The 15,917-nt window shown below is 31.7% G+C and overlaps 2 protein-coding genes across 2 annotated transcripts in view; both read left to right on the forward strand.

The window, feature by feature from the left end:
- The first annotated feature begins 2,136 nt into the window (after positions 1-2,136).
- The window catches only part of LOC724604, a 62,768-nt gene continuing 48,987 nt past the window's right edge, over positions 2,137-15,917 (forward strand). The window contains 4 exon segments of the mRNA XM_026440044.1: positions 2,137-2,782; positions 3,665-3,838; positions 4,200-4,539; positions 4,651-4,831. Coding sequence (XP_026295829.1) covers positions 2,651-2,782; positions 3,665-3,838; positions 4,200-4,539; positions 4,651-4,831 — 827 coding nt within the window. The 5' untranslated portion in view covers positions 2,137-2,650.
- On the forward strand, positions 10,745-14,031 carry LOC102654736 (zinc finger protein 239). Its single transcript, XM_006562714.3, has 2 exons — positions 10,745-10,947; positions 11,659-14,031. The coding sequence occupies exon 2, from the start codon at positions 11,681-11,683 to the stop codon at positions 12,797-12,799; it is 1,119 nt and encodes a 372-aa protein (XP_006562777.1). The 5' UTR covers positions 10,745-10,947; positions 11,659-11,680; the 3' UTR covers positions 12,800-14,031.

Raw genomic sequence — 15,917 nt, forward strand, 5'->3', positions numbered from 1 at the left:
TATCGTGAAAATAAATGAAAAAGAAAAAAAAATTTTTAATAATTTCCAATTCAAGATTCTTTAAAAATGTACATAGAAAGATTGACGAAAGCTTTTTCAGATCGAATCGTGTTCCAATGAAATATCTTATTATGCAAATATGCAAGGCTTTCACTTTGGTTTTCATTCTTACTTAAAATTAATGAGAAACGAAAATGAGAATCTGTTCATCGAAATTGAAAAAAAAAAAGAAGAAAAAAAAAATGCCTGGAAGTATCACTTGCGATAATCACGATTACTTGTAAAATGCGAAAAGAAGTCCTCATTGAAAGAAAAAAAGAGAGATTATGGAAATATAAATCCTAATGGCTTGTACGGGTACAATTTTTCTCGAAAATCGAATGGAAGAAGACCACATATCCCTCGTTTTCATGTATTATAAATAATGCACCGTCGTTGCAAGGATCTTTAGAAAGTCCCCCTTCTTCCCTTCCCCCCCATCCAAAAAAAAAAATAAATAAATAAATAAAAAATATTGAAAGAAAAATCACTGTTCGAAACGAAATGATAAAAAGCTGAATGATCGAAGAGATAAGAAGAAAATAAACATGATAACAGCATGCGTGTGATCGAAATCGGTTCCCAAATCTGCCTGCATACACCGCCACGTGTACCGACATTTAAGTGGATCGTAATTTGTAAATTACTATGGACTTCCTAATTATATGCTGGTATATGATAATACATGTGCTCTGCCACAATAAAGCAGTTTTTTTTATCTAAAATATATATCGTTATTTTTTTCTTAATATACCTGGAATAAAACCTTACCGAACAGATAACGATAACATATTGTATCATATTGAAATACGAATCGAATGAACTATGATAGAAAATAAAATACAATAATAAGTTTGAAAAGAAATTTTCTGAATGGAATTTAATGAAATTGTATTATTATTAGATATTTTTTATATTGGTTTTTATATTTAATATATTTTTAATTTAAAAAAATAATAGACCACTTTTAATAAAGCATGAAAAAATTGTATGGAAATATAATTAAATATGTAAATTATGTGTGTTTAATATAATTTGAATTTTAATAATTTAAAGTTTTTATAAATAAAAATAATTAAATTACAAAAATCTTTTTTGTAATTTAAAAAATACTGAAAATGATAAAGAGTTTAAAAAATAGAAATTGCAATTTGAATCAGATTATCATATGTAGTAAAATTTAATCAACTATTAACAATAGAAAAGACAAGATAAGTCAGTTGATATCTTTAATAGTGTGAAGTTATATATAAGTTACGTAGTTTCAACGACATAGAAACGTGTGGCAGCACTGTACCGTCCTTGTTAGTTTTACGTGGCTATGGCTGTCATTCGGAATGATATTAAAAATTTTTTTCGTTTGTATATTCAATATTAAAACGTAGACAATTTAATTTTGTTCATAATTTTCAGAAACTAAAAATTAACAAGTCAAAAATTGTATTTTCATATCTTTGAAAATTATTATAATTAAATATATTGTAAAATTTCAAAATTCAAAATTTATTTTAATTATTATAGATTGCTATCAACTATGAATAATGCAATAATACATATTATTTTTCATATATAAAATTCTAACTAGATTAATAGACATAAATAAATAATAAAATATTTCATTTTAAATTAATAAAATTAAGAAGCTTTTTATTATTTCTTTAAATTTTCTAGATTTATTTATTATATATAATTTAAAATTAATTTTACGTAAATAAAATGATTAGAAATATGCATTCTATTTATTTCGAAATAATAGAATCACATGATCATAACGAATTCTCGAATATATATAAAAAAAAATGTAATCTTTAAAAATAATAATGAAATAATCTAATATGAAATTTTTATATAATTGTAAACTCGACATTATAAACATTATAAACTAGATATTACTGATTTTCGATAGATATATTCCTTTCAAAGCTCTGATTTATTCTTATTATTCATCGACAAGTATGCCCTGTCTGTTTGATCATGCGTGATTGTATCTACACGTAGAAGTGGGAGTAATTGTGCATGAAAATTTGATAGGTTTGCATTAACTTGGCCGACCTCTTAAACACCTGGACGATCAATCATTATATATCTAAGGCAAGTCTATACGATACTTTGGATTATTACGTATAATTTTATTAATTAAAAATGAAACATAAGATTGGTGAAGATTTTAGCCATTTTGCGATTTAGTCAAAGTACGACGTAAATCGTATTAAAGAAATAAACAATTAAAAAACATAATTAATACCATAAAAGTGTTAGTTTTTCTTGTCTGGGAATGATTTAGCGATGACGATGTCTGATGGAGTAGTCCACCCATATTAATTAATGATGAATTTGAAAGAAAAAAGTCTTCGCAATGTTCAAAACTGTCGTGTGTAAAAGCTGTTGGCTTCAAGCGCGACGTGATCGATACGCAATCGTTCTGCCGACTATTTCCGAAGTTATCCGTAAAGAAACGAAGGTAACCGAATATTAACGAAGTTGGTCGAGGTAGTATAGTGAGCAAACGACGCGTACGGAAGAACGCGGGGTCTTCTCCGGCTTGGATTGAAACAGCGTTCGCGTCTACGGGCGCGGTTTTGCGTCTCGAGCTGGCGTTTTACATGGTAAAATGTCCTCCCTCGATTATCTGGACTTGTGTCGATTATGTCTCGTGAAGGACCGTGTTTCGGTGCCAATTTTCGAGGGTGAAGGAGACGTACGACAAATATTTCTCAAGATCGCTGCCTGCCTACCGGTCAAGGTAAGCCAACTACGCCATCGCTTCGACAATGGCGATCCGCCATCTTGTGCATTTTCATAGCTACATCGCGTTTCTACAATCGTCCACGACTTTTCGACCTCCCAGTAGATGTATTTGCTCCCGATTGTTTTAGAGATCGCCCTATAGACAAGAAATTACAAGCAATTCCAAAATAATGATATCCAAATAGCTGTATATTGGTATTACACTATTTATGTTTCCTTTTTTCTTCAATTTATTTAATTTGTTCATGACGCTAAAAATTATTCAACAAAATTTTGCCGCGCTTTTTTCCCTACCTTAATGTATTGCGAATCTACCCAAATTTTTCATCACCTGAGTAGTAGCCCTTTAATATTTTCATTTCAAACGACGATTCGCAATGTGTTTTTCTATTTACAGCAACTATATAATTGAATAATCCTCTTTCTTTTCGACATCTTGTTTTCGACACCATTGTTTCTATTATAAAGTGCCTATAATTAATTATTTATTTGTATTATTTAAGATGGTTTTATTAATTTATTTTTAATGTTATATTATAATACTTCGAAAATTGCTTTTATAAAAAATTGAATTAATTTTATTTTTATATTTGAAATTTGAAAATACAATTTTTTATTTACAAAATTAAATTATTAATTTTAGCCAATAAATAAATGTTCAATATATTGTTTGAATAAATAAATATATATATATATTTTATTTTATTTTGATATATTTTGAAAGTATTGCCTAAAATTTAAAATTTTCTTTTATTATATTGATTGTTAATTCGTATTATTCAAAGACTATTATATTTCGTTTTATTAAAATATTTTTATTATATAAATAAAATATTTGTTGTAAATTATTTTTTTTTTTTTTTACATATGATTACAGCTTACAAGAGAAGATAAGTTACCTAAGAAGATATGCGATGATTGTGTGTATAAAGTAGAATTATTTTATCAATTTTGGAATACAACAGCAAACGCAGAAAAACAACTTTTGCAATGGCTAGGAGAAGTCAGTTTAGAAGACAAACAGGGTTATGTTACCAATGTTCTCAATCCGGTAATTTATTTTTCATATATATATTTATTTCTATGTGTAACAAAATCTAAAAATAGACATTCTTTTATTTTTTGACATTCAGTTCCATGTTTACCTTAGTTACTGCTAGTGTTAATGATAAAAATATTTTAAATTTCATACTTTTGTAAGTTTTTTAATTGTTTAATGTATTGAATTTTCTTTGCTATTTCTAATTTATTTTTATACTTAAAATATATTCTAATAATTTTGATATATCTTGATGTATTGATACATTTGAAGGTTATATTAAGTTGAGTTATAAAAGATAAAAAATATTTTTATTTAATTATAAAATATTTGTAAATGATAAATTTTGTTCTTTATTATTACTCAATTACAGAGTGTAATGAAACAAGAACAGAGTACAGAGAACAGGTTAGATGGCAATGTGATGCAGCAAGTAGAGGAGCATCAAAACAATATGGGGATGGGTATGATGGATAACATGGGTTTGGGTATTCCCATGATAATATCCAGTGCTAATCAACAACAAATCACCTCAGTTCCTATGGACACCAGCAGCAATTCTGTACAAACTATTCAGGCAGTACCTGGTCCAAGTTCACAAACTACACATAACCAAATACCACAGAATCAAACAAGCTCTACGCAACAAGAAGATGAAGAGGAAAGTAGTGAAGATGAAGAAAACTCTGACGAAGAATGTGATGGAGATGAAGGTAAATATCATAGCATTTATATCTTTTTATTATTAATTTTTTTTTTTTTTTTAGAATTTTTTTGTTAAATGAATAAAAATAAAAATATTTAAATTTTTTTCTTTTTATTAGGCCTACCTGTAAAAGAAGAAAGTGAAGAAGATCCCAGCAATAGAACCATAGAGCCTACTACTTTTGTAAATGTTTCCTTGGCATGTGACGAAGCAGGTCCTTCAGGACTGCAGCAACAGAAGATCTCAGATATGCCTGAAATGCCAATTCCACAACCAACTGATGGGGATCCCAAATCTGGGTGAGTCTTTTATCCATACTTTTATATTCTAAGGGCCAAAGGTGCCATTTTGTTGTGGAGATCACACACATTTACACAAACATTTTTATAACTTTTTTCTTTTCTTTTTTTCTTTTCTTTTTTTTCTTTTCTTTTCTTTTTTTTTTTCCTTTCTTTTTTTCTTTATTCCTTCCTTTCTACAAAATTGAAACTTACATAACCTAAAATAAATTGATTTAGTATAATGATTTTCATTAGAACATACATTTCTATTTACAATATTCCATATTATTTCATTTATAAATAATTTTTCTTTTTAAACTTATAAATTGTAGATTATTATTATTGTTGTTGTTATTATTATTATAACATTTAATATTTTTATATTAATTATTTTCTAAATATATTTTAAATAATATTAATTCATTTTTTTTATTTTTGCTATTGTTGATTATATACATATTTTCTACAATTTTCATTTTTCATTTTAATTAAAATCCGTAAGAGTTAGTCACCTAATTTGAACGAATAAGGTGCAATAAGATGACAAGGTAAGTTAATACACACCCCACAACCATCTTTGGCTCTCTGTATTTTGCAATTTGATTTCTTCCTTTTTTTTTTCTTTTCTTTTTTTTTTAATATATTAAATCTATCTTGTATTTCATTTTTATGAAATTGTTTCATCGTACGTAAAACATATTTAGATAAAATATCAATTTTTTTTTGTGAATATGTTTATTTTATAAAACAAATTGCAAAATATCTGAATATTCCTTCATGTGATAGCATGTAATTAGAGTTCCTTTTAATAAGAATTATATAAGCATAAATATCGAGATTGTTCACATACAATGTTTTCACGAATCAATTTCATTACAATTTTCTTATTTAAACGAACTCTACTCTAGTTATTATTGATACATGTACAATAAATGAACAGAGGGATTTTACTAATTACATATCTATGTTATTAACACTTTTATCAGTATTTTTTGTGTGTATGTAATCGAATCAGTTGTTTTATTGCACTTGACGCATAATGTATAGGTATTTAATCCCTCTGTTCAATTGAGAACCAGATGTTTACATGTTGTCAGTATCAATATCCCACGCTTACGTGAAGGCACAAAATGCCGCACACGGCCGACAATAGGCCGACCAAAAATCACAAACTAATATTTCGTAAGTTAACGTCACGATATGATAGATGCTTGGTGTATTTAAAAAAAAATATCACCAAGCTATGTTATAATTCGTAAAAAGAGAAAAAAAAAAATTCAAATACCGTTTCTTGTCGTCTTCGTGCTTTCCAATGCCTACGCTTTTACATTATTGTCAGGACTACATAATTAATATATCGGCTAGTCTGTAAGTGCTATCATTCTGTTAATTGCGCACACAACTCGCTGATAAACTATGTGGTATTATTGCCACGAGTTCGGTTTCAATCAATAACATTTACGGATATGGCATCTTTATTAGATGTCACTTTAAAATAATCGAGTGTTTTACGATAAAAAGAAAGTTCATTTAAAAAATGAAAGAGAAACCAAAACAACTAGAGTAATGATTGTATCAAGATGTGATGAAGAATTGAAGAATAATCATCGCGTGAGAATTATGAAGAGGATCTCAGGCGTGTTGTTATTAAGGCGAGTATCAGTTTTTGCATATTTTGGAACTTTTGTTTTTTATCTAATAGTTTATAAGTATAATATATATATATCGAATCAAAATTTATTATATATTATATATATGTATATATATATATATATATATATATATATATATATATATATATATATATATATACGCGATATTACCAAAGAATTTCGTGATTTTATTCTTTGGAATTATATAGCGCTCGTTTCAGCATAAGTTTTTCTAAGCTGAAAATTCGATGCGCTTCAATCATACGCATGTTTTAAATACGCTGCATTAAATTGCGCGAATTATTTTATTCGGTTATTAGAAAAAAGCAGTCGAAATATTTTGTATAATTAATTTACATTTTTCGACGCTTTCGCAAAATCAGGCTGCGTTTACGCGCCAATTAAAAAGCAATTTTCTGCAATTCATTTTGTATATTTTCTTCTTTTACGCAGTACATTTGCATCGGTATATAAAAAAATTAATATGGATGCATTATAATTGTACTTGCGTAATTTTTGTCACGATTGCGAATAACGATGAAAAAAAGTGATTATAAAATTTGAAATATTTCTTGTTTCCATTTACAAATTGTTACAGTGCATTTATCATATTTCTGTTTACATGATAACGTAAATGGACTTTCAAGTTAAGAATGTTGAATAGAAGAGAAATGTGATGGAAGAAGAGAAGAAGAAACTATGTGGATATATTGGATATCGGTTCAAAGGTGAGGATCTAATTATCATTTGATACTACATTAATTTGATCTCTCTAAAAATAATGTATCTTTAGTAAAGATAATGATTTTTTTTAGTAAGGATTTGCTTTCTTCTAACTTCTTTGCTGAGTTTTGTAGCTTGTAACTTTTTTCTTCTGCTGGTTTGCTGTAGAAATCTCTTTAATTTCTTTCTTCGGTTTATGCCAATTACCTATCATTCTAGAGTCTAGAGATGTGAAAAGGCGAGAGATAGTTTAAGATTTAATTAAAATACGCGTATATTTCATTCTTTTTTAATTAGATTCATTACTAATTCATTTAACATAAATAAAGTAAAAGTGAAAAGCATCACGAGAATAACGTTCTTATTTAACAATCTATTTATACACAGAAATAATACATTTAAATTTTCAAAGGACGAGACAACTATATTTATCGTGTAAACTCCAAAGGTAAAGTGAAGATATAAACATTGCTTTCTTTACGATCTTCCGCCACGTGTATTATCTTATTTGAGGAATATAATATATTCCCGCAATATATAATATATTCTTCAACTATTAACGAGGAAGATCATGAAGACGTTAAAACAGAGAAACGATGACGACAAAACTCTCTAAGCTCGATTTGCACTTGCGCTCTCGTCGGCACTCTCTGTACTTCTGTGTCTCTTTGGAAAGGAAAGAAAAACCACAATGCCCAAGCACTTTGCACGGTCACTATACAGAAGTCACGCAGCGTGTACTCTATTTCTCTCGCTTCTCTATCTTTTCACACCGCTGCCTATTGCAAGAGAGAAAGCAAAGATCACAGGAACGAATGAGAGAGGCAATGCCTGTCTATCTTATCTATTGCGCCGGTGGTGTTCGCCGCTGCATTGTCCTTGGGTTTTGTCAATTTCAGGGAAGGAAGCGAGACGTTCGGCGGATTGTCGGGGATGCTACGTCAAATACTTTCGCCATCGCCCGAGACGGGAGATACCTGTTTACCCGTCACTTGTACTTTGCTTCAGAACAACACTATGTTCTCCAATCAATCGTCGATGATGCCCTCAACGTATCAAACCGTCCCGTCCCACTTGCCATCCATTTGTTCCGATCAGATTCTCATGGATCACGTGCAGATAGTCGCCGAGTCCCATCCGTGTTCCACGTGTGGCCTTGAGTTTCGAAGCGCTCTGAAACTGAATTACCACATAAGAACCAGTCATTCGGCCTTGCCGGAGTTCGAGCACAACGTAGAGAACCCGATCAGATACTCGTGCACCGTTTGCTCACGGAGTTTCTTTGCTCTGAGTCATTTGAGGATGCACGAGGTCACGCATTCCGCGCCACAAGCAACCTCCTGCGCACCGATGCCAACGATATCCACGATATCGGCGAGCGTCGACAAGACGTTCGCGTGCGATCGTTGCCAAGCAAGTTTCCGGTATCGTACATTATTCGAGCGGCACAGGAGGATGCACGAGGTCGGCCAGGAGAAGCCTTACTCCTGCCCTAGATGTTTGATGCGCTTCGAGACCCGAAATTTGTACAATCATCATGCGAAAACTCACAAGCCGGGCAACGATAATAGGATAATAAACGACACCGTGGTAGTGTCTTCCGGTGATCCGGTAACTAGCAGTATTAGCGGTAGTACCATTGCGTCGACCAACAAATCGGTACTCTCGTACCCGTGCGACTCGTGCTCCAAGCAGTTCGCGAGCATCGAATCGTTGACCACCCATAAGGCTGTACACAGGTCCAGACCGCTCGTGTGCGACGTCTGCGGCAAAGGTTTTACACACCGCAAGTACTACGTGGTGCATCAACGCATTCATACGGGGGAGAGGCCGTATCTTTGTGCCATGTGTGGGAAGTCGTTCACCCAAGCATCCACGCTTACCGTCCATCGCCGATATCACACGGGGGAACGTCCTTATACGTGCACGTTGTGCGGTAAAGGATTCGTTACCAGAACCATCATGCTGAATCATATGAAAAAGCATTGAATCGAATCGCTATCGTTCGGTTCGAGAAAAAGAAAAAATACTCATCGATTCGGATTCTTTTTTTTCTTTCTTTTCTTTTTTTCTTTTTTTCTTTTTTTTTCAACGAAAGTTCATGAATTTTTTTTTCTTTTAAATTATCGTTTATTATTATCTGTTGGTTAAAGTTCATCTTGTTGATGATAGTGCAAGAAAACTAGTATTCGTTTCTAGTCGACAGAAATAGAAATTTATTCTCTCTCTCTCTTTCTCTCTCTCTCTTTCTCTCTCTCTCTCTCTCTATTTTAAGGATATTTTTCTTTGTGAAATTTTTCTTTTCTTCGATATGATTTCTTTGTAGAAAAATCACTCGCAAAGTGCCTCAAACTTGCTTATATAAATAGATGATTATTATTAAATTATTGTGTTAAAAATAGTACGAATTATCTCGTCAGAATTATCGCGAGATTCATATAGGATAGTAATTTATTGCATTTTTTAAATTCAGACGAGAGTTTGTTAATTAGTAGCAAGAATGCATAAAAGAAATGATTAATTGATTAATCTTATGTGTAATATGCATGTCGTCACTGTGATACTGTTTGTTCGTGTATATCCTGAATATTTTAAACGATAGGATATCTTTTACGATTATTAGAATCTCGCAATTCCGTTCAGAGATATTAATTTCAAACGCGAAATTTGCTTCAACTAAAATTAGTACCTGTTTAATGAAATAACATTTTAATGTGCCTAAAAAAAGATAGAATTTTTGAAAAATTTTAATCGATAGAATGGGAAAAAAAGACATTTTACATAGAAGAGCTAATTATAATAAGCTAAGCAATTGCGTATATATATATATATAGTGTTAAAAATTATTTGATGTTAAAATATCGTTACAATATAGTTAGAGAAGTATTAGCATGTAATTAATGTACGAGTACATGATTATTTTAAGTATTTTTTTTTTTTTTTTAACCGATAGATGAAAATGATATAGTTAACAATTCAGAGCATTAACGAATTCATGTGCCTCTATAATAATATAAGTACAGGGTCACTATATATATATTATAAATATCGTAAAACGTAAGTATGAAGACGCTTAAATATTTCTATGTAACTTCGTAAAAAAAAACAAGATCTCTGCTATTGATATTAATAACATAGTTATAATTAATCGTTGGACGTAATCGTTACTAAAAAAGATTTCTAAAAATTTTATCACTCTTGAATGTAATTTTTTTTTGTCTAATTAAAGTTTTCAATGTTATTAGACAGTTTTGTATAACCATTTTGAAATAGTATTTCTTCTTTTATTTTTACGTATTAATAATCTGTATTTAATTATATACTTTAATTATAAACGAAAAGATATGTTCGTATAATTATTTTTATTAATAAATTCTGATGTTTATCGTTGAGTTTAACAAATTTTAATTATCTTTCGAGATATAATTTTAAATTATTGTTTGTGTAATTTTAATGTCGAATAATTGACGTAAGAATTGAAATTTTTTTTACGTAGAATAATTATTTATAATTTTCTTTTTTTTTTTTTTTTTCTCTCTGTCTAGTTTGGTAAATTCAAAATTACATGTAAATCTTGATGTTAAGCAAGATTGTATTATATAAATTATTTATCTGCAAAGATTTTTTTTCTTATAAAGTTTAATTTTCTATAATAACGATTAAATTTATTGTCGTCTATATTTGGTTACAAACTCAAGTATTAATTCAAGATGGCGGATATCATGTGATTGGACCGTCGGTAAAACAGTACAGCATGTGGTAAGTGTATAATAGAGAATCTATACATTAAAATATATATATATATACAATCGTGTTATGATACAATTATAAATTATCGTGTGATTTTCGAAATATTTAACGATATATTATTCTTGTTATGATACAAATATATTGCAATTACTGACCATATATAACTTTTGCAATTACTAATTATGTACGAACGGTTATTGTAAAACTCTTTAGCCAATGTTTTTATTTATTAATTTGTATAAATACCAAATATATTGGATTATTGAGTTTGGTAAAATGCTATGCTAAATCAAAAGACTCGATTTTTGACGAATATCGATAAAGAATTCTGTGGAAGTATGTTACAATATCACGTTACGTAATATATTTCCTAAATTGTTGTTGTTATTATTTATATTAAAAATAAACGCATTTAAGATGCGTGTATAAATTTACGTATATATAGAGAAAGATTTCGAACGGTAAGAATACAATTTAGAAGAAAGGAAAAAAAAAAAAAAAGAAAAAAAAAATACTGGAAAGCACTGAGGCACTTTATGAATCTCATATATATATATTTGTTTGAAACGTATATATTTGTCCCTCCCCCTAAAATTTGACGTAATTATGACGTAATAAATAATATATTAAATTGGTCGAAAGGGAAGAGAATAAAGTATATCGATCGAATGCAAAGCGATGCGTTGATTGACCTACGTTTTGTGTCTCTCTTCTTTCCAGATATTTTACAACAAAGGTACCGATGCTAGCTCAGGATCGGCAGGAATGCAGCCCGAGCGAGATGTTCAAACAAGAGGAAGATACGGAACATCTGCTGATCGGAAATCGTTTGCACGTGCCGACCGTGGAGAATACGGAGATAATCATCACCGATGGTATCGTGCAGTGCGATCTCTGCGGGGACGGTTTCGTCTCCGAGCATGCTCTGGCGCTCCATTTAAAAGTTCACGAGCAGGACGAGGTGCAGGTGCAAGACGACCAGTTTGTATGCGAGCACTGCGGTTGCAGTTTCGCGAAGATGTCCACGTTCAAGGAGCATCAAGCTGAGCACGAAGCTAACGAGAGTTACGTTTGCGAGACGTGCGACTATGTTATGGACGACAAAGAAAGTTTGATAGCTCATCAGAAGCAGCACAATATAGAGTACGAGTGCGAGATTTGCGGAGCGAGTTTCGATTCTTCGACGGGTTACGAGGAACACCAGGCAGCGCACTCGGACGAGAAACCGTTCCAATGCGAGATATGCCACGCTCCGTTCCGCTATCGTCAAGGTTTGAGATTGCACGCGAAGCTGCACCAACCTGATTACGTGCCGCCACAGAGGAAGCACCACTGCGAGCTGTGCAACAAACGTTTCTCGAGGAAACAGGTGTTGCTGGTGCACATGAAGACCCACGGGAACGTGGGCCCCCAGAACGAATACATTTGCCCGGTCTGCGGCAAGGCTGTGTCGAGTAAGACTTACTTGACCGTGCATTTACGAAAGCATACAGGTGAGAAACCGCACGTTTGCGATCTCTGCGGCAAAGGATTTATCTCTCAAAATTATCTGAGCGTGCACCGGCGCACGCACACGGGCGAAAGGCCCCACAAGTGCACCCACTGCGAGAAACGATTCACCCAACGCACCACCCTGGTGGTGCACCTCAGGGGCCATACAGGCGATCGACCGTACCCTTGCACGTGTTGTCATAAATCTTTTGCCTCGAAAACGATGCTGAACTCGCACTTAAAGACTCACGCTAAACAGAGTGCGCGACAGCAGCAGGAGCAACAGCAACAGCAACAGTTGAAACAGGAACAAGAGGTCCAGCATCAAGAGCAGTCTCTTGATACGATAACTATATTGTTACCTAGTTAGGATTATTTCGTACGATCGACGAATAATTATTCTGAAAAACGATTACAAGGCCTTGTGTAAAAGAGTTTATCCACTTGTAAGGAGAAAGTTACTTATGGTTACTATGCTTATACAGTATGGCGGTGGGGTGGTATTTGTATTATTTATGATCGAAAGAGGGATAGATATTTTAATCAGTCGTGATTGTAATAATGAATGGTTGTTTATTTTTATACAATGATGGAATTGTAACAGAGGAACAATTAAGATGTTGAGAAAAATAATTCGTGTTAGTGTTTGAAGCATTTATTACGCACATATATAGTTCACGATGAATCACTGTTCACATTCTTGATATTCATTGAATGAATTGAAACATAATTCTTGAATAATAACGATGTTTCAATGTTGTAACTTTTTAATGATGACGAGGATGAGACGATAATGTGCTATATACGAGTTCCTCGCCAACGTGTTTATGAAATAATGTACGTTTAATGTCTCGGCTCAATGCTGTTTTATTGCATCTTGGCCACGGATAGGTGTCGAAATTGCAAGGCAGAAGAAGATGAAAGACAGTGATCATTTTTTTTTTCTTTAGAGATCGTTTGTTAAGATAGATCTCGGTTGAGAAGATGATCAATTTTCCAGGGATAATAAAAAAAACATGGATGGCCAGGATGCAAAGCATTCCTGTAGTAATTTTCGACTATTCTTTTTTATATTTGCATTTAATCTTTTTTATACTATCGATCGATTTTGCATAATTATTATGCAAAGTTTAAGACGAATTCCATTTTATTAACACATTCAAACGAAGTTAATTGTAAGTTAACTTAACCCCCTTTTCCTTTTTTTGTAATAATTAACATACAAATAGAGAGATACGAAAATTGTAAATCTGCATATAATAGTTTCTTACCGATGTTACGATCTTCTTGTAAAATTTCACGTTTTATACTTCATTCTCGCGCAAGCGTTGAGAGAAATTTTTTATGTAGAATTTTATAGAACAACCGTCCACGCTTCGATAGGTTTTATATTTTTCCTGAATACTCAATATTATTTTATACGCACATACATTGATTTACCACTTCTTCGTAAATATTATATATGTATAAAGTTATTACATAGAATTTTGCAAGAGGTGCTTTAAATTAGTAATTGATAAATATACGGATAGTGCCTTAGTTGTTATGCGGTATTTATAATTAATCCGCGAAAAAAGGGAAAAAAAAAAAGAAAAATATATATATATATATAATATATATATATATATATATTTAAGATATCCGAATTAACCGAGTTATAAAGAGGTGAAAATTATGAATTATGAAAAAATAATATTGATAGATCCATGATATATATATATATGATTCATTGTTTCGATTTGAAAAAAAGAAAAAAAACACCGTCTACGCTTTTTAATAAATGCAAATTGAGCGTAAAAACAATCACAAGTTATTACAAATTATTATTATTATAAACAAATAGGATTATATATGATGAAATGGTACTTCAATTTGTGATAATAACTTTTTTTCGTTAAGTGTACGAGATAATTATGATATATATATTAATTATTCTTAAGAAACAATTTCTTCTAATTAAACGTTATATATTGTTTCATGACAATTTTTCTTAATTTATAATGTAAGTATAGATAGTTTAGTGAACGTCTTATTTATCGCATAGCTTTTCCTTTGTTATGTTGCCTTTATGTATTTTGGTATATAAAAGAAAGGGGAAAACATTTTTTTTTCTCTCGTTTTTTTTTTTTTTTTGTTTTTTTTTTCTCGTTTTTTTTTCTCGTTTTTTTTCTCGTTTTTTTTTTTTTTTTTTTTTTTTTACCTATTGTCATAACCAATAATCGTAGTGTGATATGTCACATTAGAGAATTAAATGTAGATAGTATTACAGTTATAATATCCGTAACATTTTAAGATTTGCATTTTTATCGATGAAACGAATGAAAGTTGACTTAAAAATTTATAGTTATATATCCAATTCCTTATGTATGCAATAGATTTTTTGTATATAAATCAGGAATATCGTGTGTGAATCGAATGAATGTATGATATATCGCTAATCTATTTCAATTATTTCTTACTCTATCCAATCATTGTTTATTATCTCAGATCAGGTAGCCGATAGTCTTCTTTTGTAAGCAAATTCATATAAAATAAACAATATAGTAAACATCTTGTTTCATGCATTGCAACAAATTACCGACTCGATTTTTTTTATTTATATAATCTGATTATCTATCAATTCGGATAAAATTCTCGATAGCAAAAAAAAGAAAAAGAAAAAGAAAAAAGGATAACGCGAATATATAATATAATATATAACGATACAAAAAAATCTTAACGTTACAAGTTACATCCTCTTGTTCACGGCTGTGTGCATTTTGTGCAACGAAAAACAATTCTTTTATCGCTTCGTCCGAACGATTGATCGAAAAATCGAAAAAGGGATCCGATAAACGACTTGGCTATTATTTTTCCAGTAAGTAGCTTCAATACACCTTCTTTCAATACCCTGCGAAAAATGATCGTATTGAACAATCTATGCAACTTAAATCGCTCCGCTCGACGAATCACGATCATCCCAAAGAAGATTATTTTATCATCCCCCTTGATACGACGGTAGAAAAAACAAAATAAAATTCTCGGCACACGAAAGAATCACACGAAACAACAAACTTTTCGAACTCCTCCCCTCCTCTTGGCTCGAGTTCGACTAACGAATTAGCTCCCATTAGCCAAAATGTTGGTTCTCGTCCCTCGCGTGCGAGCTGCCCCTGTTCGCAAGGCTCACGCTGTGTTGTCTTTTTGCAGAGCGAAAAACGTGAAGACGACAGCAGCCAAGCCGAGTCGATCTCGCGCCCCTACTAAATCGTCCAATGAGGAAGATCGATCGTTTGTCGTTGTCGAGGATGGTGTCGATAACAGCTCGTGCTGCGTTGTTCAGGAGGAGGAGGAGGAGGAGGTGGAGGCGTCGTCGTATCGATGCGAGTCGTGCGACGAACGGTTCGACACGGAGGCCGCGCTGTTGGTGCACAGAACCGAGCGGTCGATCCTTCGTACGCGGGAGGCGTTGAGAAAGGCCGAGAAGAAATACACCTGCGACACGTGTC

Source organism: Apis mellifera, linkage group LG4 (genome assembly GCF_003254395.2).
Source record: "Apis mellifera strain DH4 linkage group LG4, Amel_HAv3.1, whole genome shotgun sequence".
NCBI classification, from domain to species: Eukaryota; Metazoa; Arthropoda; class Insecta; order Hymenoptera; family Apidae; genus Apis; species Apis mellifera.